The following is a 23,182-nucleotide window of genomic DNA, read 5'->3' on the forward strand; positions in this document are numbered from 1 at the left end:
GGTATCTTTACTTTTACTCAAGTATAACAATTTGGTACTGTTTCCACCACTGCATCTTTGGGATTCTCTGTATCAACGTGTACGACAGCGTGTTCCAGTTTCCGCCAATATCCAGCAACTTCGCACAGCCATTGAAGAGGAGTGGGACAACATTCCACAGGCCACAATCAACAGCCTGATCAACTCTATGCGAAGGAGATGTGTCGCGCTGCATGAGGCAAATGGTGGAAACACCAGACACTGACTGGTTTTCTGATCCAACAGATGCATATCTGTATTCCTAGTCATGTGAAATCCATAGATTTGTATTTAAATTGACTGATTTCCTTATATGAACTGTGACTCAGTAAAATCTTTGAAATTGTTGCATGTTGCGTTTATATTTCTGTTCGGTATAAAAACATATTTGTCATTATTCAGATTCTTGTCAGTGAGGCCAAACTCATATTCATAACCATAATAAATACACCCTTCTTTTGGAGCTAGGGGTCAAGAGCCTGACTGTCTCTTTCCTACATATCAGCGTTACCATTAGACGACTGCACATTTTAGAACAACTTATACTCTGTTACAATCAAGGTCATTGGCTGGGCGCGTGTCATTATTTCTGTTACCCTGTTGCTGATTGGCAGACATGACCTTATCTCATCATAAGGGGACCTTTTATGTGAGAATGATTCACACATTCTTTGGAGCAGCTGATGTGGTTGTGAGATAGCAGCTGAAACCGTCCGAAGCAGCTCTGTCTAAAGTGCTTTGTCATTTGTCTGTCCTTGGTACTGTAAGTGACACTTGTCCTTAGTGATGTATTCATACAATTATTTGAGTCTAATAGAACGAGTACATACTGTATATGCATCAGGTTGCACTGACTTGAATATATTTTTAGATTTGTTTACAACATGGCACGTATAACATATTTCTCTTCCTTATAGCCCATTGTTTACAGAGGGTGGGCCAGTCGTAAATTTAGAACAAAAGAGAAAATGAAGGCCAGTCAAGGAGCCACCCGTTCCTCTGTCTGATTTTACAGGTCTTCCATCACATGGAGTAAATCAATAGAAAGGGGATAATGGATGACAGATTGTTGTCGAAGGAGAGCAAACACACTCCCTATAGAGAGCTGGTATAGTTTTACATCCCTCCTGTGTCATAGTCACACACACACACACCCCAGCCCTCCAGCTGAGCCCCTTCCCCCAGGTTAGCCAGAATGGCCCAGCTGAAATGGAGCCTCTGGTCGGAGCCGGACATAGTGACCAAGCACTTTCAGCCTCTTGCATCAGATGTGGTCATCCTGGCTGTTTGTCAGGAAACTATTTGTCTATTAACAGCACTGGGCATGTGTTCCTGGGATAGACATAGCTTGTCCATCCACAACATCTATTTATATAAGTATTGTTATTTCATATACTGTATATCATCTTGTGCCTATATAACCTAGTTAGTTTATTCTTATTCCCCGAACTGAATATATAAAGTTGTATTGTCATAGCTAGTTACAAGGCTGAGTAGGAGCCATAGACGTTAGAGAATAAGAGCATGCCAGACAGCTGCCGTAATGCCATTCCAGCACCCAGCCCTTCTCTCTGTGAATGGCTGTGGTTTCCCCCTTTATTCAATCAGTCATTGCACAGATTTGGGCAGTGAGCAGGCAACCGGCAGCTAAAATAGACACCATTGTTCTGAAAACTGACTAATGAATGACAAAAAAGGGGGAAAGGAGGCAGGAAGAGGAGGAGGTGAGGTCATCCATTGTTCCTTGTTGCCTATTTTATCCCTCGGTCTTCCCATGGGATGGTTGTTTGTTATGGAGGGCCCAGTGCGGCTTTGTTAGCTAGCCTGCTTTGAGGTCAGCAAAGCTGGGATGGTGCCAAATCTCACCTCCCACACCGCCCCTGGGTCTCACTCACTTTAATGTAATACACAGAGGAAACAGATAGATGCTGAGGGAGAAGCCAGCTGTTTTCTTGGCCTAGTCTAAGGGTATGCTTTCCTCTGTCTTTAAAGAGCTTTGTCCAGATTTCAACAGACACTGGATATTTATTCTCGGAACCCGTTGTGCGCTGGTCTTTCCTCTATCAGAAGAGACTACTGGATAATAGACCGTCATTGTAAAATAGCTGACCGTTTCTTAACTGACTTGCCTTGTTAAATACATTTTTTATTTTTTATTTTTTATGGACCAGAGTGTGTTTATTTGTTTATATTTCTATGTTTTTCTCCCTTAATTTTACAAAAGCTTTATTTATAAACTGTAAATATTTCAATGTAGAGTATATCAAAACTGCATCATGAAATAAGTCATAAAAAGTTCTTAAGCAAATATACAATTATAAACATATTTGTCAATTAGTTTTATTTTTCCATGTAGGTTTTTTTGTGCATTTCTACAGAGAACACTAGCCAAAAAACAACACAAGTGTTTTTTGCCGTAATCGTCAACAAAGCATAGCTAATATGGCACCATGTTGTTTCATTGTCTGTTAGTTATATTTATCCCTTTAAAATGAAGGCAAGCTGTTCTTCTAGGATTTCAAACCATGCACTGCTGCTTGTAGTGAGTGTTTGAGTTGAAATATCAAATTATAATCATAAATAACACTTTTCATTGGAGTAAGTCAAGGGCTATGAATACTTTCTGAAGGTACTGTATATATCAACTGGAGTCCTTATCAAATAAACTTGCTTACGATGTTAAGATAAAAGTTGCCACTAGAAAAACAAGCTCCCAGGTCTTGTGCACTGAAATACCTTGGTTCTCACTTTTGCTCTAATTGATTTCCTTCAATCAGTGCAATCAAATCAAGAATGCTTTGACTTTCAAATGTCCTTTATTTGGTTTTTAACTAAGTTACTTTTGTTCTCCAAAGTGTGTGGGGGGGGGGGGGGTTGTGGATGGGCTAATAAAAAATTAATAAAATAAAAACAATAGAAAAATGGCTATTCAAACATAAATTTGTAAAACTTACAAAAATGGCCCTCAATATCTTGAAATGGAGTAGGTACACTGGTGGTTAGTGTCAGCAGGGTGTGCACCAAGGCACAACTTTGGTTTTTGAAAACAGCATAAATATTTGACGGTCCATGCTATCTCGCATCCTTGGGACGTCCCTACCCCATTGAAGTTGACATTTTAAATGGTGTAGGTAAGGGTCATGGTTATAGTTAGGGTTAAGGTAAGGGTAGGGGTTAAGGTTAGGGTTTAGGGTAGGAACATCCCAAGGATTCCAGAGAGCACTGAATTGTCATGACATTCTGTGACATAGTACATTCATGTTTGGATGAAATGATCCTTTCATTTACTTTTCACTGTAAGGATCAATGTGAATCAATGCTCATATTCAAAGCCTGTAAAGTGTAAATAGTATTACACTCTCAATAACACTTGTTACTTCTACTTTACTCCTTATAGAAACTATGCTGAAATTGTTCCTATTCTTCCCCAGATGACCTGGAGTCTCCCTCATCTTCAGAACCTTCAGAAGTAACATTCACACCCTCTACCACATCTCTACACACCAGCTGCTTCACCTGTGAGGGCATCTGTTCGTCCTCTTCTTCAAGGGTGGAAGCTTTAGGTGTGTCACTGTCCATCTTTGTGTTCCAATTGGATTGTGGATTGTGGATTGTGGATTCCAAATCCACCCAGGATAGGTTATCAGCCAAGGCCAGGTTCTGATTGGGTAGCTCGGTCACATGGTCATATGGCTCATCCGGTTGATAGGGGGCTCCTGACTCCAGATTGGAACCCCAGAAGTTGCTGTGTACACCAGAGCTGAGGAAGCTGTGGCGGTCCCGGCCTTTGCTGTCAGTTTTGGATGATCTCTCTGAGTCTCTCTTGTGACCTGCAAAAGGATCTCCAGATTCCAGGTGTTTGTTTGGACTTTCTAAGACTTCCCATTTGTCTGTCTGAAGACATTCATGACTTGCCTGATAGCTAGTGACCTCCTCTGCAGAATGTTCTATAAGAGCATTGCAATCCTCATAGTGAGAGACCGCCACATCTAACAAGTCTTCCTGATCTGCAGTTAGATTTGCTTCGTTGGCAGGTTGCAAATACTGGCTTGCATTTGGAGACTCATCATCTGTGCTGTTGGACTCTTCTATATCCGAGTTGTTCATATTGGTTTGACTCTCAGGCCTGCTGTTTAAACTGCTGTAGATAGAATGGCTTTCAGTGAAGTCTGCATGAGTCAGCATAGAAAGGTTCTGGTCATCCTCTCCTTCTATTTTGTCTGGTACAGCTTCAGTTTCCAGTTCCCCATTGAAGACCTTACCTTGAGCCAAATATCCTGCTTTGGATATTTCTACTGAACTTTCTCTAAGAGATGTGTGTTCAGGTGTCATTCGAATCCTAGAGTGCATTGAATACATAACCTCTGAGGAAATCCACTCTGGCTCAGATTGATTCAGTTTCTCTCCACCTGAGGGTATATACTCTGGCTCAGATTGATTCAGTTTCTCCCTACCTGAGGGTATATACTCTGACTTAGATTGATTCAGATCCTCTCCACCTGAGGGTATATACTCTGGCTCAGATTGATTCAGTTTCTCCCTACCTGAGGGTATATACTCTGACTTAGATTGATTCAGATCCTCTCCACCTGAGGGTATATACTCTGGCTCAGATTGATTCATTTTCTCGTCGTCTGAGGGTATATGGTCTTGCATGGATTGATACATTTTCTCTCCACCTGAAGCTATATACTCTTGCTCATATTGATTCAGTTTCTCTTCGCCTGAAGGTATATTCTCTTGCTCAGACTGATTCAGTTTCTCTCCACCTGAAGGAATGTACTGATCTTCAGATTGATTCAGTTTCTCTCCGCCTAAAGGTATAGTCTCTTGCTCGGATTGATTCAGTTTCTCCCCACCTGAAGGTATATTCTCTTGCTCAGACTGATTCAGTTTCTCTCCACCTGAAGGAATGTACTGATCTTCAGATTGATTCAGTTTCTCTCCACCTAAAGGTATAGTCTCTTGCTCGGATTGATTCAGTTTCTCTTCGCCTGAAGGTATATGCTCTTGCTCAGACTGATTCAGTTTCTCTTCGCCTGAAGGAATGTACTGATCTTCAGATTGATTCAGTTTCTCTCTGTCTGAAGGTATATTCTCTTGCTCGGATTGATTCAGTTTCTCTCTGTCTGAAGGTATATTCTCTTGCTCGGATTGATTGAGTTTCTCACTGCCTAAAGTTATACGCTCTTGCTGTGATTGATTCAGTTTTTCTCCGTTTGAAGGTATATACTTGGGCTCGGATTGATGAATTTTCTCTCTGTCTGAGGGTATATGTTCTTGCTCAGATTGATTCATGTTCTCTTTGCCTTGGGGTATATACTCTGTCACGGATTGATTCATTTTCTCTCCGCCTAAAGGTATATGCTCTTGCTGGGATTGATTCAGTTTCTCTCCGTTTGAAGGTATATGCTCTTGCTCAGATTTATTCAAATTCTCTCCTCCTGAAGTTATACACTCTGGCTCGGATTGATTCAGTTTCTCTCCGTCTGAGGGTATATACTCTTGTTCAGATTGATTTAGTTTCTCTCCGCCTAAAGGTATATTATCTTGCTCGGTGAGATTAAGTTTCTCTCCGTCTGAGGGTATATGTTTTTGCGCATATAGATTCGGTTTCTCTCTGCCTGAAGTTATGTACTCTTGCTCGGATTGATTCAGTTTCTCGCCGCCTGAGGTCGTATGCTCTTGCTCAGATTGATTCAGTCTCACTGAGTGTATCTGGTCTACCTCCTCACTGTATAATATGTCTTGTGTCTGGGAAAGTTCAGTGTGAGACTCAATTTGAAGACTCAGTACTGACTCGCTCTCAATCATCTGCCCATTAAAGTGTTCACTGTAACTGGATATAGATAAATTCTCTAACTCTTGCTCCACCAATCTATCAATTATTTCTTCATTATAGTCCTCATCAGAGCACACCATGGAGTACTCTCCAGGTTCTGTAAGTTCCTCATAGGATTGTTCCTCTTCTGTCTTCTGAATCAACTGATCTACTGCATTCTCCTCATCATTCTCCTGTGTAGCATGCTCCTTTGTTTGGCTAGCATCCATGTCCTCTTGGTGAGTGGAGCCCATGTTACTTTCCTGATCTATGACATCCCCTTCTGACTCTTCATACAGATCCTCCATGGTGTCAAACTGTTTGGACTTGCCTTCGCCCCAGGTGCCTGTTCCTGTCTGGCAAACCTCCCTGTCCTCTTCACCATCACTGGAGTCACTTTCTCCCATGTGTGAAGCCTGAGTGTTGGCATCCGTCTCGTCACTCTTGTAACGAATCAGGGGGTGTGTGTCGGCCAGTGTGTTGTCCTGAGCGTAGCTGTCACCTTCTAGCTCAGCCCTCCATGAAATAGAAGTATTTTGACAGTCGTTTGCCTCATCATGATCCTCTTTGTCATTGTCGGATATATTCAGTTTCTCTCTGCCTAAAGGTATATGCTCTTGCTCGAATTGATTCAGTTTCTCTACATTTGAAGGTATATACTCTTGATCAGACCCATTGGGTTGGGTTTCTCTGTTATTCCACATCTCTTCCTCTTTCATATTATCCTTTCCTTCTTTCCAATCATCCATTCTTTCTCCAATTCCACTCTCTTCATTGTATCCTCCCACTCTATCCCATTCATCATTTACATCCCCATTGGGGTGCAATGCATATTGTTCCTCACGTTTATTACACATATCATTTTCATCATCCCCTTTTGTGAAATTTATGTCACCTTCCTCCACTCTTTCAACATGGTGAAATACCTCTTCTGACCAGTGAGAAGCTTGAGCAGATTCATATGAGATAATCGCCTCTCGGTTGAACTTATCGATTCTTTCTGTCACACAATTTTCCTTATTGAACCCTGCCAATCTTTCACAATCATCCTTACCATACCCATAGGGGCGCAATTCATCTTCCAATTGCTCCTCATCTTTGTTAGACATATCATTTTCATCATCCTCTTTTGTGAGATTAATAACATCTTCCTCCACTCTTTTAACATGGTGAAATGCCTCTTCTGAACCGTGGGAGGCTTGAATAGATGCATAAGACATATTGTCCTCTTGGTTGAACTCTTTTGGCTTGTTGTAACTTTTCCCCGCCCCATACTCAAAAGCTTGACTGCTTGTGAAGGTCTCAAATGCATGTTCTAGCACTGATTTAGTTTCAGACTCCAAGCCTTCTTTTCCCACCCATTCAGTGTCTTTCCTTGCTGTTTCAAGATCTCTTTCCCCCAATGCATTCATGGGACCATAAGGCAGATCTAGTAGAGGTTCCTCTTTTTCAGAAGACATTTCAAAAGGTACATCATTATCATCATTCGCTGAGAAAGCAGAATGTGCCCCTGTCACCGAACCTGCTCTCTCATAGCTCACTGAAGGGCTGTAGAGCTCTTGAGCATCAGTGCTGAACACAGTTGGCATACTGAAGCTGGTCTCAACCTGGTGACTCATGGCAGATTCCAGAACGGGTTTCTCTTCAGCAACCCAGGTTCTGACTATGTTCTGATCCTCTTCCTCCTTTTCTAAATCCCACATGGATTGTTCCTTATGGTCAGAACCAAGCCAAGATACAACATCAGCTCCTGCCTCTTCAGTGGGAGGTGAGAGAGGCTCAGCATAGTTGACTTCTTCATGGACATCTTGGGGTCTGAAGTGGTCGACTGAAATTCCATCCTGTGGTACTTTGGGGTAAGGCGTTGACCAACTTACCTGCCGGTTGGACCCTAAGTCAAAGTTAACATGCTCTTCCTCTGTCTTTCGACAACTCTCAGGTGTTTCGTTCAGGGTTACCCGGTTTTGAGTCCAGATTGGTGATGCGGACATCATTGTTACATTGGATCGTGGGCTTGCTCTATGGAAGGTAGAGATGGGACTGATCATGTGACTGGTAGCCAGCTGTGTCTGGAAGCTTTGCTTAACCCCTCGAGAGCTGGGCACTCCATCTGTGAATGACATAGGAAGATTATTGAATAGGTAGACCAGGCATAATGGTAATGGGTAGGCCACAGGCCAGGGACTATCATAGATAGACATCGATAAAGTTGAAATGACACTGACAATAATCTTGACAATACCAGGAAACATTCATCAATGCTTTGATTGCTTTTTGATTGCAAATCTCTGCCTATTCCAAAATGTCTTCAGTTTTATCCTAGGGTTGACAGATCTCGAAATCCCATCCCAAAGGCAATATTAGGAGACATGTTCTCCTGAGGTTAGACAGTAATGGAAAGATATTGATCATGACTTCCTTCCCCTCGAGTCTGAATTACCGGAAAGCAAAGCCATATGGCTCAACGACCTTTGGGGACCCTCTTAGGTAGCTTGTGTTACAGAGCATGACGCGTCTAGCTCAGCCCCCTAACCAACCCACACCATCCCCCAGTCTTTTTGGTCTAATGTGATTATATACAGTACAATACAGAGTCAGGACTCGCCTACCTTAAGGATAAGATAGATGCCTCTTGGTTTTGAGTAGAAGTATACAGTAACAGGAATACATGTCATGGAGGTGATGGCTTTGACGCCTATCAATATCAAGTTGTATTACAACACAGTCACTGATATAGCTGGTTCTGCATGAAGTGATCATTTACCAGATGTGTAGGTACTCCTTAGCTGATTTGTTGAAGAGAAATCCCCCGTCAGACTTTCATTGTCCAGTAAAGCTCTGAAGGAAAATAACAGACATAGACAAATGAGAGAAGGATTCATGAAGGGAAAGTGATGTAATATGTTTTGCATCACTATCTAGAAAATCTTGTGTTTTGGTTAGAAGCAGCTTGAATACTAATGTGACGAATAACCAAGATCATTTTAGTTTGGCCGTACTAGGGGTTTTTCTAAAATAAGTGTCGTAGGGTGGGGTCAGAGGAGTGAAGTGGGAGGGCTTTTGTTGCCAACATGAGATCTGTTGTTATGGAAATGTGGGGATGACATTGTCATCTGCAGTGCACACCACTACCATCAATTCCCCCTCTCACATACTCACAGCCTAAAATACAGGCATGCACGCCCTGACATTCTGATTAGCACAAGCAGAACTAATACCATTTGTATTCACAGATGTGGACCATGCCCATTCCAACACACATTCAAACCAGCATCTCTAATGAAACAATACTCTTAAATACTTATAAACTGGTGCACATGAATATCCCAATATGATCCCAGAATGACATTCCAAGTGTTGCTCAATGTGTTGTATTGCGTGTTGGGATGCACCGTGTAGGTGCAAAAAATATGAATTTGATGCATTTAGTAAATCTCTTTGAGACTTGCTCTCTGCTTCTCCCCCTGCCTCTTATTCCTGTTCCTCTAGACTCCCATGGCTCATACGTTGGTCATTCCCTGCTGATACCTTGGGGTCACTATGGAGGGGGAAGAGAAAAGCGCCACTATAGAGGCCCATATAAAGTTACCCTGCTCAAGACAGCCGAGACGGGCCTTTTCAAGGGGATGACCTTTAGGCCAGACGGCTGAGCCCTATTGGACAACAGGCCTTGGGCATCTACATATTGTTCCACATTCTCACAGGGGGAGGGGTGATGGGGCTCAGTCTGAACTTCCAGTTGAAAAGCCATCTTTGAATGTGATAAACTAGACGTCTAAATCAGCATGGACATGGGGCTAATAATGACGGCTTTCTCACAAATCGGTAGAAAGGTAAATAAAAGAAAAAGAACATGTTTGGAAAATAACTCTTGGAAAAGAAGGGGAAGATATTAGTGAAGATGGAATGAGTGGGACATTTGCCTCAATTTTCATATTCTGATCGACAGGCTTGAGGTGACGCTTTTATTTGAACCTTCCCACGCCTCTCTTACATAAAAAATGACACTACCTCTGATCCCCTTTGGCTGTGGGCCAATGGTCTTTCATGGCTTCCTCCCCTCGTCTCCTTTCCCTCTACAGCTGATGAGTAAAATAATTGGATGGATGGCCATCATAATACTTTCAACTGCCATGGTCTATCAGATCAGTGGTTGTGAAGAAAAACAGACAAGGAAAACAAGTTAAGACTGAAGTCCAACTTGAGATCCTTGTATGTAACTAATATTTTCAAGCAAAGCTCCAATTGACATTAATGCATGATTTACTAGTTACCCTTTAGCATTTGGCCCAAAATGTCTATAGATTAGTGCTAAAGGTATGATGAGGGAGGTACTGTAGCATCTGATATATGTACTGTGACATGTACAGTACCTGTATGTGGCCACCTCCATGCCTAGAGACATCTTCAGCTGCACCAGACCCCTACTTTCTGTCAGGAGAGCGTCAATCTGATTTCCCAGTGCCCCCTTCTCCATCTCCAACACCTCCAGATGGGCCTGAGGAACAGGAAAAGGGAAGAGAGTTGATTAGAAATAGCATTGATGTCATCCAACAATAGCACATGAACTATAGCACATGTATTGAAGGCACTGAATTATGGTTCCTGGTCCCATGTCCAGAGCCTATGCCCAGCATAGAACATAGAATGTTTAATGTTGTGTTCCCTGCATCTTATGGTTGGGCCCCAGTGTGGATTTTTGACCTTTCTAGACAAATGATGACCTGGAACTAATTCCCTGAGCCCCAGCCTATGCAGAGTCCAATATGCTGTTTCTGTCCAAACATTTCATTAGCATTTCAAATGAAAGGGAGCACAATATAAGCCTTCTCAGCGATACTGCGTTGGTGTGTTTCTTTGTCATAGATATCATCAGACTCATTTGGACAAAAACACCTCTGTGTGTTTTCATAAAATGACCATCTTTTCCCCGTTTATATTTTGGGCCATGTCCATTTGAAAAACGTTCTGCTATGACTGACATTTCAAACGTTTTGTTTTGCTCTGGTTTTCTCAACTGGAAGCAGCTTTAGCTGTCTCAATTAACTGGCAAAATACACAACAAGCACATTGTCAATTGTCTTTGGACTGAAGTCATTTGAAGGTCCTAAATCCCACACAGCAGTCACATTCAGACAACACACTCAAGACATTTTAAAGAATGTATGATTATTCAAGCGTCACTCAATATGGAATTTAATAGTATGGTTAGTATGGTTAGGAATCTCACTTTTTTGTCTCAGTTCAGGTTCAGGTGAACAGGAGTTCTAAATAGTCTAATTGATACTGTTATATGATTGCATTGGCAAATTACACTGTTATAACAAAGTTACCTATGAGATACTGACATGAATAAACCCACACCCATAAATATGCCCACACCAAAGATCAAGGTCGGCTACTTTAACTGTTCTTACCTGCAGGTTTTGTATCTCTTGCCTCTCCCTGTCTCTCTGTTTGGCCACACTCCTCTCCAGATACTGCCTTCTATCCTGGACTGATTGCAGCTCATTCTCCAGGGCCTTAAGTTTCAGCTGGCTCTCAATTTTCTCCTGGCCCACCTGGGCCAACCGGGTTCTGGCCTGGTTTAGAGACTCGTCCAGGCTGTCTACCTGGCCCTGAAACACCATGGCCGCCTCATGCCACGCCCTGACAGCCATCTGGGAGTACTCCTCACCCAGGTCCTGGAGGCTGAGCAGCTGGGTGCCCGTTTGGGATGGAGGGGGTGGCAGTGCAGGTCTGACTTGGATTAGTGTACCCTGGAAGCCGGCAACATCTTCCTGGTGGGTTTGTATCTGGAACTGGATTTGTTTCTCTAGCTGGCTCACCTTCTCTCTTAACCAGATCTGAGCCCTCCTCTCCTCCTCCATCTCCTTCCTGCTGTCTGCCAGCTTCTTCTTCACCTCCCCATGGGCGTCCGCCTCCCACTGTCTCTGCAGCCCCAGGACTTGGAGCTCCTCACCCAGGCTCCCTAGCTCCAGCTCCACCCGGTCCTTCTCCCTCCAGGCTTCCTCCACCTCCTGCCTGGCCAGGCTCAGCTTGTCTTCCAGGCCCATCCGCCCCCCCTGGCCGCAGCCCCTCAGTGCCTGGAGCTCCTGGCATAGTAGCGTGTTCTCCTCCTCCAGCAGCCTCACTCGGCCCAGGTAGGTCTCCAGGCGCTGGTTGAGGTTCAGCATCTGGAGCTTGTTGTCGGTCCGGTGGCTGTGGTGGTGTCGGAGGCTGTGAAGCTCCATGTCAGAGAGAGAGGACAGATAGTGATGCTGGTTGAGTAAAGAGGGCCTCACTCTGGAGTGAGCAGTTTCTGTCAATGTGTGTGAGGTGCTGATTGGGTCTATCTCTCCAAGCCTGTGTGTGGGGGTCAGAATGTGCTGTGAGGCTGCTTGCCTCCTGTAGTGTGACCGCTGGTGAGATACTCTCCTTTCATACTGGAATTAATGCAGGGGGAGGGCAGAGGGGAAGAAAAGGGAGGAGGGATGGAGAGGAGAGGGAGGAGGGAGTGAGCAGTGATGTCATTTAGGGGTTAACTCTAGCACTGCTGGAATGTCTTCTGCTTCTTATTCACAGGTTGAAATTCACATTTTGATTGAATGATTTCTGTTATCTCTCTACAAGTACATATTCAGTTATTTTTATGAAATCATGTATTTCTTTACACCAGTTTTTTTTCCTGATACACACATATTGTGCGTAATTGTGAGACTACTGAATGTAATATGTAAGGCTAAATGCAATAGCATGAATACAATACTCTATGATGAATACACTTGACAGGAAGCCTAGAGGAAACCTTTATATTTGTACTAAGACAACTCCGATTGTCACACGTGATGTAGGTTTAGAAATTATAGGCTAAATCAATCTAATTAGATCATTGATTGACTTAATAAAGGATAGACTACCATCTTGATTAAAAAAGTGATGTAGCTACTTTTCAGATCAATTTTGGCCTCACTACTACCATCTGGTGACAGTATTTCGACATTGCCCCACGTCTACATGGTAACAAGACTTCAACCTCGATCCTATGGTTGAAGTGAAGATCTATTACAGACAAATGAGAAACGCATTACAACATTTTCTGAAGTCTCAGCAAATCAGGGTATTAAATTTAACTTGTAAACCAGTCAACCACAATGTGGATTGGCCAACTTCTCAAAAAACTTCTCAATCAACCACTGACAAGAGGGTATGGCAAGTCTTCAGAGGTATCCTCACACTAAAACAAGTGAGCAGAGAATGAGAGACACTCCGATTTCTATTTCTGTACAAAACTATTTCTGTTTTCCATTCAAAGTTGTAGGCCAATGGTTTTCCATATAGATTTTCACATTGAGTAGTGCAGTGCCATTCAGTACCGTCATGACAGTACCACCATGGCACGTCAACACGACTTCCTCTTCTTAGTCAGATGGAAACAGTGAAATTGTTGTCTGACATGAGTAACGCAAACCAGAGTCAAAGCAGAAGTACTAATACAGGTCCTAATAGGGATATAAGAAACAGGGACCACCATAACATATAGTTCAACACTGGGTAAGGTTTATCTGTACACACTGTTGACAACAAGTCTAAAGGATGGCAGAAGAGCTGCATTATTCTACCGTGGTTTTCAAGAATCCCATCGTTTCTTTGCCGAAAGGTGGGTCTTGGCCTTTCTTTCTCATCTCTTCATTAATGTCACTGTCTTTTAGTTAACAAAAAATGTTATAGACTGAAGACTAACAACCACAATTATTTGTGAAAATTCAAATTGGAGGGTGCTTAAAGAAAGTGAGCCAGATATGGCAGCTATTTATGCTGAATCATGTTCATGTTTTTTTGTCTTTGATGGCAAATCTACTCTGCCATTATGTGTTAATCAAATATCTTCAGTTAAATCAAGTAAAAATTACATTCTTAACCCATTTAATCCCATGGGTCACAATAGCCGGAAAAAATAGGTTTGTGTGTAGATTGAGGAGGGAAAAAACGATTGACTCCATTTTAGATTAAGGCTGTAAAGTAACAAAACGTGGTTAAAGTCAAGGGGTCTGAAACTTTCTGTATAAACTCAATTAGTGTAATAACTGAACAAATATTTAATGTCAACAGGTTTGTTTACTGTCTCTTGCACAATGATATTTCTTCGTGTTGGTATTTGGGCTGAGATGCATGTAGATCTGGAATGGAATGGAAGAATGACGCCAGAGGGGATGGCTGATGTTTTCCGGGTACCTAACCAATTGTGCTATTTTGTGTGTTTTTTCGCATTGTTTGTAACTTATTTTGTACCTAATGTTGATGCTACCGTCTCTTATGACTGAAAGAGCTTCTGGATATCAGAACAGAGATTACTCACCTCGAACTGGATGAAGATTTTTTCTTTAATGAGTCTGACGCGAAGGATATAATGCTGCTCCTGGACAAGGCCCAAATCCCTGTCATTCGCATGAAGGAAATAAGGAAATACAGGGGGTGCGGATCAGGGTGCCTTGTGACAATTCGTTTGCGAGTGGGTAACCGGCCTCTACCATCCGTTCTATTGGCCAACGTTCAATCACTGGAGAATAAACTGGATGAGCTCAGTTCAAGACTATCCTACCAACAGGACATTAAAAACTGTAATATCTCATGTTTCAGCGGGTCGTGGCTGAACGACGACACAGATAATATACAGTTGGCTGGGTTTTCTGTGCATTGGCAGGACAGAACAGCTATGTCCGGGAAGACGAGGGGTGGGGGTGAGGGTGTGTGTCTATTTGTCAATAACAGCTAGTGCGTGGTGTCGAATAGAGAGTAGCTTATGAGTACCTCATGATAAACTATCTACCAAGAGAGTTTTCATCTACATTTTTCGTAGCTGTTTATTTACCACCACAAACCGACGCTGGCACTAAGAGCGCACTCAACGAGCTGTAAAAGGCTGTAAGCAAACAAGAAAATGCTCATCCAAAATTGTCGCTCCTAGTAGCCATGGACTTTAATGCAGGCAAACCTATATCCGTTTTACCTTATTTCTACCAGCATGTCATATGTTCAACCAGAGAGAAAAAAAGACCACCTTTACTCCACAAACAGAGACGTGTACAAAGCTCTCCCTCGTCCTCCATTTGGCAAATCTGACCATAATTCCATCCTCCAAATTCCAGCTTACAAGCAAAAACTAAAGCAGGAAGTACCAGTGACTCGCTCAATACGGAAGTGGTCAGATGACACGAATGCTACAGGGACTGTTTTGCTACCACAGACTGGAATATGTTCTGGGATTTATCCAATGGCATTGAGGAGTATACCACCTCAGTCACCGGCTTCATCAATAAGTGTATCGATGACGTCATCCCCACAGGGACCATACGTACATATCCCAACCAGAAGCCACGCAAAATCTGCATCGAGCTAAAGGCTAGAGTCATCAGACTCTGATGTTCGTCTGATGTGACAGGGCTTGCAAACTATTGCGGACTACAAAGGGAAACCCAGCCACAAGCTGACACGAGCCTACCAGACGGGATAAATGCCTTTTATGCTCGCTTCGAGGCTAGCAATACTGAAGCATGCACGAGAGCACCAGCTGTTCCGGACAACTGTGTGATCAAGCTTTCCGTAGACTCACTGTTCATCCACGACTGCGTGGCCAAGCACAACTCCAACACCATCATTAAGTTTGCTGACGACACAACGGTGGTAGGCCTGATCACCGACAACAATGAGACAGCCTAGAGGACGGAGGTCAGAGTCCTGGAAGTGTGGTGCCAGGACAACAACCTCTCCCTCAACGTGAGAAAGACAAAGGAGATGATCGTGGACTACAGGAAAAGGAGGGCTGTAGTGGAGCGAGTCGAGAGCTTCAAGTTCCTTGGTGTTCACATCACGAACAAACTATCATGGTCCAAACACACCAAGAAAGTAATGAAGAGGGCATGACAATGCCTTTTCCCCCTCAGGAGACTGAAGAGATTTGCCATGGGTCCCCAGATCCTCAAAAAGTTATACAGCTGCACCATCGAGAGCATCCTGACCAGTTGCATCACTGCCTGGTATGGCAACTGCTCGGCATCCCACCGTAAGGCGCTACAGAGGGTAGTGCGTATGATCCAGTACATCACTGGGGCCAAGCTTCCTGCCATCCAGGACCTATATACTAGCCGGTGTCAGAGGAAGGCCCAAAACATTGTCAAAGATTCCAGCCACCCAAGTCATAGACTGTTCTCTCTGCTACCGCACAGCAAGCGGTACCGGAGCGCCAAGTCTAGGTCCAAAAGGCTTCTTATCAGCTTCTACCCCCAAGCCATAACACTGCTGAACAATTAATAAAATGGCCACCCGGACTATTTGCATTGACCCCCCCCTTTGTTTTTACACTACTGCTACTCGCTGTTTATTGTCTATTCATAGTCACTTTACCCCTACCAGTGTTATACCACTGTACTGTGAGTTTATCTATGAAATTATTAGAAATTATTAAGTGATTACAGGTCAGAGGTCACAGGACTAAGATATGCAAATAACAGGGTTGAGATGTGCAGCGAGTGGCTGGATATAGGTTACTGTTGGTGACTTGGGTTAATACAGACCTAGGCAAAGTGAGTAACAGGGCTGAGATAGTAAGGCAACAGGGATGAGGAGTTTTGGCAAAGAAACTGGGGTCTATGACGAACAAATAGGGCAATTAAGGCTAGGATAAAGGTGTATCGGTAGTTGATTGTATAAATATTAGGGTACTGACATGTGTATGTTAGGGTTAGGGCATGGGGGTAACTGGGCTGGGGTGTGTGGGTAATTGGGTTTAGGTGTGTTGGTAAGTGGACTGAAGTATATAGATATTGGGGCTGAGGAACAGGGGTAATTGTCAGTTATTTTTTTACATACTTCCAATCAACAACAAATAAAAAAGCTATATGGGTTACATGTTAGAGTTACTAATGGCATAAGATTTTCATAGTGGCATGTAAGGCAAAAATTGGTTCACAAATGGGTTGCAATTAATGGATATGTATGTGTATTCCTTTCTATTCCCCACAGAGAAAAAAGAAGATGAAACAGCATATGCTGAAGTAAAGGCTAAGGGAAGTGCAGTCACTCAACAAAATCCTGCCACAGCAGGTGTGTTTGAGAGATAGGGCTAGATTCAATCCGGACTGTGGAAGATCTGAGTTATAGCATGATTAGTCTCTCTAGAGATCTGGGTTGCATCCTACAATTTTCAAATGTTCCGGATTAACACTGTCTGTCTGTACGTAATAGAACGTCAGTTTGCATAGAGGATGTCACTGCCTATGTCACTACCTTATCCGCTTGAATAAAATACAAAATAGTAGCTAGCAAGATGGAGATCACAGAGGTTATTTTTAATGATAGCATTTTGCAAGTGGCTAGTCATTTGTTTCAAAGCGCAAAGTTCTGACATGCTTCCGTGGTCCGGATTGAATCTACGCCATAATCAAATGATCCACCTTTTATTGTTCAATTATTAGATTTCATCAGCTGATGGAATAACACTTACCATTAAATGTATATTCTTATTCTAACAGTATGGTTATAATAACATGACTCTTATCTTTGCTATTCCTAGTGGATGAGAAGTCTGCTCTCCACTCTCAACCCTTTCGAGGAGTGGCAGTGTGTTTGGGGCTTCTTTGTGCACTCTTAGTTTCAGCCATTATAGGCCTCTGTGTCTACTGTGAGTATGTGGATCATAAAGTATTATGGATTTTGGAGGGGTGTAGGATGACATCATAGAGTAAACATGTCCTTCTCTCTCCATAGTCAGCACTGCTCTCTCAGAGCACAACACAAAGTTGGTGGGGGAACTGGCGGCCAATCAGGACCTAATGAATCTCAATAGCAATCTGAGTACAGCCAATCACATTTTGCAGAGTGATTACACCAATGTCAGCACTACAAACCGACGTTTAGCGGCTGAGAAAGAAAATGTGTCAAGAGAGAGGGATAGACTGAACTGGAATCTTCAGTTAATTTTTCAGTTTGATGACTTTCCTGTCAAGAAATATTGTTCACAAAACGTTGGCACAGGAGGTAATCCCCTTTCTTGTACATTAAAATACATTACTTATTAGATATTACACTTAAAATGAATATACAGTATTAACAAAACTAATTGTGTTTATATTGTAGCGTTAATACTGTAAATGTTTTATTGTTGTAGAGAGAGTGTGTAACTCTTGTCAAGATGGCTGGATGTTGTTCCAATCTAGTTGTTACCTGATTGTGCAACCTGACACTCAATGGAAGACCTGGACAGAAAGCCAACAATATTGCAAACAAGAAAAAGCTGATTTGCCTGTCATTGGCAGCCAAGCAGAACAGGTGGGACACTGGTGCAAACAAGAGTTTAGAGCAGTGGTGTAAAGTACTTAGGTAAAAATACTTTAAAGTACTACTTAAGTCGTTTTTTGGGGTATCTATACTTTACTTTGACATTTACTTCACTACATTCCTTTAGAAAATATTATACTTTTTACTCCATACATTGTCCTTGACACCCAAACGTACTCATGACATTTACATTTAGTAGTACAGGAAAATGGTCCAATTCACACACTTATCAACAGAACATCCCTGGTCATCCCTATTGCCTCTGATCCGGCGAACTCACTAAGCACACATGCTTCGTTTTCAAATGATGTCTGAATGTTGGAGTGTGTCTTTGGCTAGCCGTAAATTAAAAAAAACAAGAAAATGGTACCGTCTGGTTTGCTTAATATAAGGAATTTGAAATGACTTACACTTTTACTTTAACTTTTGATACTTAAGTGTATTTTAGTAATTACATTTACTTTTGATACTTAAGTTTATTTTAAACCAAATACTTTTAGACTTTTAGTCAAGTAGAATTTTACTGGGTGACTTTTACTTGAGTCATTTTCTATTAAGGTGTTAGGTTGAAATTACCAGAGTAAGAACTCGACGGACACTATGAAAGCTTAACCCAAGTGTATTCTTCCCAAAGGATCGAACAGCTGAATATACAAAAACATGTCAACAATAGTAGTGGTATTTGTACCCCACTTTGGGTGGAGTCTCCTCCTTCTCGCTAAACATTGTATCTTTATTGCTAGGCAGGAAACTAAGTGATACGTGCAATAAACGTTTCTTTCTCCCTTAAAGTGACCTGACCTGACCTCGACCCCCTTCATCACTAATCCATGGCTCTCTCCCCTTATCAATGCCTGGCACATGTGATCACTTTCCCTACTCTCAGTACATTTACATTTACATTTAAGTCATTTAGCAGACGCTCTTATCCAGAGCGACTTACAAGAATAAATAGACTTACAGTACATTCCAAGATTAAATGCACCCACCATATACCTTCCCCCTACAGATAACCATTAACCTCTGGTGTAGCCCCTCGGCTATGGCACCCCTCAGGTATCTAGTATAACTAATGATTAATAACATTTAAAGTTCAGAAATCCAAACCCATCAAAGGTATCTTCACTTGTACTCAAGTATAACGTGACAATTGGGTACTTTTTCCACCACTGGTTTAGAGGGACAGATTCACTCAACCTTTAAGTCAATCAAACAATGAAAATGAATGAAAAGTGAAATAGGAACTAGATTAAAATGTGTAATAGCTATGAACTCATGGTAAAGCAGTCATAACTAAAAGACAAAAGGACAAAGCCCATTAAAATGCTACTTCCTGTTGTGCTCTTTGTTATTTCTCATTTGGACCTGATTACATCCATTAGATCCAACATTTACACACTGCCTCCTGAAAATGTGGATTACTATAAAATGTACCTTTTCCCTAACACTTAAGTTGTGGTTTCACTCACTTCTCATTAAGGAATTCATTCATAACCACACTAAAGAATACTATGATGACTATCATGGGTATTGGATCGGTTTGACTGACAAAGCTGAAGACGGCAAATGGCTCTGGGTTAATGGAAGTCATCAGAATCTGACTGCTGGGTAAGGACATTTTATTCAGTGTAAACACAACAAAGAAGCATTGTTAAATCATTTTTTGACTCAGTAATTTATTTTCATTAATGGTGGTGTTCTCTTTTCACAGGTTTTGGAACAGTCAAACTGGGGGTGATTGCGTGTTAACTATCCCAAAGAATGCACCATTGGCTAATTGGAAAGCTGAATCGTGTGACATGCAGAACTGTTGGATCTGTGAGAGTAGAGCATTAATATGGTCAGATTAAATTGCAGGAACACTCTCTTAAGAAGTATTCTCACATACTGAACTCATATATTATTGCATCTTCCTTTGAGAATTAAATTAGGTTTTATTCTTCTAATTGAAGGACCCCTGCATCTGCTTGTTGGGGTCAATTCAGATTCACTCAATTCAGGAAGTGATTTTAATATAGAATTCACAAAGCAAAACCATATTTGGCTGACGCAAACACAGGTTTGTTTTGTACGTTTTTTGAAATGTTAACAATCAACGATCTGTTTTAATGTAGCTTTGGTGAATTTAAAAAATAATGTTTAGTTTTGAGCTTTCATATAAATCAGACACATTTTCTTTCATATCAATTATTTCATTATGACAATGAATTAGTGCTCTTATATTGTCTTATTGTATTATGTTCATACAGTTGTTTCTATGTTCACAATCAAAGATCAACTATATGTATAGTAGTGTTTTAGAATAACATTTGTTTTGGCCTTTCATAGATCAGAAATCATATAATATTCAGTTTACAAAGCAAAGCTAGACTTGTCTTCCAAGATTTTCTTCCTTCAATTTTGAAACATCTTAGCATATGAAGTACAAGTTTAATATGTAGAATGGAAGTTTACATTTTTTTCTGAAATCACTCAGTTTTATAACCTATGCAATACTTCTGCTAAATCGAAAGTTTTATGCACTAGATGAGATATTTATTTAAAGCGCCAATCAGCAATTGAAACAATAACAAAGAATTTCTCGCCCCTGTTTTGGTAAAAAAGCTGAGGGATGGGGCTGGAGAAATGTAACCACTGTCAAGTTCATAGAAAGAGCTATGGGTGCAAGGACTGACCATCCGTTATATAAACTTAATAGTTTTAACCATGTTATGAGGCTATATAGTGTTTGTTGACAATTACTTTGATTACAAACATTGGAAGAAATCAAGCTTATATTTTGGGTTGTGATGGAGAATGACAGTGGAACGAAGCTCATAAGGCATTTACAATGCATTCGGAAGTATTCAGACCCGTTGAATTTTCTCCACATTTTGTTACATTACAGCCTTATTCTACATTGTTTTTTCCCTCTCAAAAATCAACACACAACACCCCATAATGACAAAGCAAAAACAGGTCTTAGAATTTCAGGATCTCTCTGTACTTTGATCTGTTCATCTTTACCTCGATTTTGATTAGTCTCCCAGTCCCTGCTGCTGAAAAACATCCCCACAGCATGATGCTGTCACCACCATACTCCCCTGTAGGGATGGTGCCAGGTTTCCTCCAGGCGTGACTCTTGGCATTCAGGTCAAACAGTTCAATCTTGGTTTCATCAGACCAGAGAATCTTGTTTTGCATGGTCTGTGAGTCCTTTTGGCAAACTCCAAGTGGGCTGTCATGTGCCTTTTATTGAGGAGTGGCTTCTGTCTGGCCACTCTACCATAAAGGCCTGATTGGTGGAGTGCTGCAGAGATGGTTGTCCTTCTGGAAGTTCTTCCATCTCCACAGAGGAAATTTTAAGCTTTGTCAGATTGACCATCGCATTATTGGTCACCTCCCTGACCAAGGCCCTTCTCCCCCGATTGCTTCGTTTGGCCGGGCAGCCAGCTCTAGGAAGTGTCTTGGTGGTTCCAAACTTCTTCCATTTAAGAATGATGGAGGCCACTGCATTCTTCGGGACCTTCAATGCTGCAGACATTTTTTGGTACCCTTCCCCAGATCTGTGCCTCGACACAATCCTGTCTCGGAGCTCTACGGACAATTCCTTCGACCTCATGGCTTGGTTTTGCTCTGACATGCACTGTCAACTGTGGGACCTTATATACACAGGTGTGTGCCTTTCCAAATGGAAAGGCACAGGTGTGTGCCTTTCCATATCTGATGTTGATATCACATTGTTTAAAACATCCATGTTGAGAATATTAACAATACAGAACCCCGTACAAGAATCGGCATATAAACACCAGTTTAAAAAATGATTTCTAATATCAATTCCACTATAAACCTCTATTGTTCAATTGCTGAAAGTCTATTGTTGACCGGAAACAAAACACCCTTTTTTCATGGTTTTGCAAAAATTTCAGTTGAGTCCAGATTAAATATATCGTGTTTAATTTGATGGTTTAATTTGTCTATAAGATTAACTGAACATTGGAGCTCTGCCACAAGCTGATCAATGGCTGATCTCTTTGCCTCTCCAACAATCTTGGGCAAGTCCTCATCAATCTTGTTCCAAATTATTAGCATTTTTTTTTGTATCTTTTATTTTAGGTTCCTCCTCCACTGTTCTCCCTTCCTTTCTCTCCTCTATTGCTGCATCCTGTTGCTTTTTCTTTTTTGGAGGAGAGTCCTCCACAGTTTTTGATTGGTTGGTTTCTTTACATTAGTGTGTTCCATCTCCACTGGATCCTCCTCTTTGTTCTTGGACGACTTCTTCTTTTTGATATTGGTGTCTGAGTCAGTCACTTGGAGAAACTCACAATTTGACTGACATTAATGTTTTGTAGAAGACTGTCTATGCAAATACATTTGCAATTATTTTATTAAATGTGTACACAATGGTTTTAGTTTATCTGATACACACATATCATGAGACTATTTTGTGTACAAAGTAAACAAATTGTTGTGGAGCTATTTTCTCTGATCCATTATGACCTCATTACTACCCTCTGGTGACAGTATTTCAACATTGCAGCAGCCCACATCCACATTGCAGAAACCCTGCATCCATTCAAACTCTTAGTGTTGGCTCAATAGTGTACTGAAGATCTATTGCATTCATATGGGAAATGACTTAATATATCTATCTTAATATAACAGACAAATGGGAAAAGGATTACTACATTTTCAGACATCTTAGCAAGTCAGGGCATTTCCTTGAACTTGTAACCAGTCAATGTGGCTCGGTCAACTTATTTTTTAAGAATCAACCAGTGACTGGAGGGTATAAGGAGGGAAAGGCAAGTCTTCAGAGATATGCTCACCTTAAAACAAGAGAGGAATGAAAGACAATCCTATTTCTGTTTCTGAACATAGTTATTTATGTTTCCCACAGCTTTACAGCTTTCCATATTGAGTACCACACAGCAATGTTACCATCATGACATGTAAACATACCCCTTTGAGTCAGATGTGTGAATCTGTACAGTGAAATGTCTGTCTGTGAAGTAACCTCATCCCCAGGCTCAATTGCTACAGAGAGAG

The 23,182-nt window shown here is 41.6% G+C and overlaps 2 protein-coding genes across 2 annotated transcripts; one reads left to right on the forward strand and one right to left on the reverse strand.

The window, feature by feature from the left end:
- Positions 1-2,342: 2,342 nt before the first annotated feature.
- nes (nestin) lies at positions 2,343-12,245 on the reverse strand. Its single transcript, XM_071383447.1, has 4 exons — positions 11,257-12,245; positions 10,213-10,337; positions 8,604-8,677; positions 2,343-7,949 (listed from the first exon to the last, which is right to left on the reverse strand). The coding sequence occupies exons 1-4, from the start codon at positions 12,070-12,072 to the stop codon at positions 3,436-3,438; spliced, it is 5,529 nt and encodes a 1,842-aa protein (XP_071239548.1). The 5' UTR covers positions 12,073-12,245; the 3' UTR covers positions 2,343-3,435.
- Positions 12,246-13,299: 1,054 nt separating this feature from the next.
- On the forward strand, positions 13,300-20,950 carry LOC139564432 (C-type lectin domain family 9 member A). The gene is made up of 7 exons (XM_071383946.1): positions 13,300-13,478; positions 16,841-16,921; positions 17,391-17,498; positions 17,585-17,854; positions 17,985-18,145; positions 19,635-19,762; positions 19,866-20,950. Exons 1-7 carry the CDS (start codon positions 13,415-13,417, stop codon positions 20,002-20,004), a joined length of 951 nt encoding a protein of 316 aa, XP_071240047.1. The 5' UTR covers positions 13,300-13,414; the 3' UTR covers positions 20,005-20,950.
- The last annotated feature ends 2,232 nt before the right edge of the window (positions 20,951-23,182 follow it).

This window comes from Salvelinus alpinus, chromosome 35 (genome assembly GCF_045679555.1).
Source record: "Salvelinus alpinus chromosome 35, SLU_Salpinus.1, whole genome shotgun sequence".
In the NCBI taxonomy this organism is placed as follows: Eukaryota; Metazoa; Chordata; class Actinopteri; order Salmoniformes; family Salmonidae; genus Salvelinus; species Salvelinus alpinus.

Bases quoted from the DNA above. Each gene is read 5' to 3' on its own strand.
- nes (XM_071383447.1), bottom strand. From the start codon at position 12,072: ATGGAGCTTCACAGCCTCCGACACCACCACAGCCACCGGACCGACAAC. The intron at 10,338-11,256 runs GTAAGAACAGTT...CCTGTTCCTCAG, and splicing joins AAGAGATACAAAACCTGCAG to GCCCATCTGGAGGTGTTGGA. The intron at 7,950-8,603 runs GTAAATGATCAC...TGTCATTCACAG, and splicing joins AAGGAGTACCTACACATCTG to ATGGAGTGCCCAGCTCTCGA.
- LOC139564432 (XM_071383946.1), top strand. From the start codon at position 13,415: ATGGCAGAAGAGCTGCATTATTCTACCGTGGTTTTCAAGAATCCCATC. The intron at 16,922-17,390 runs GTGTGTTTGAGA...TGCTATTCCTAG, and splicing joins ACAAAATCCTGCCACAGCAG to TGGATGAGAAGTCTGCTCTC. The intron at 19,763-19,865 runs GTAAGGACATTT...CTCTTTTCACAG, and splicing joins CATCAGAATCTGACTGCTGG to GTTTTGGAACAGTCAAACTG.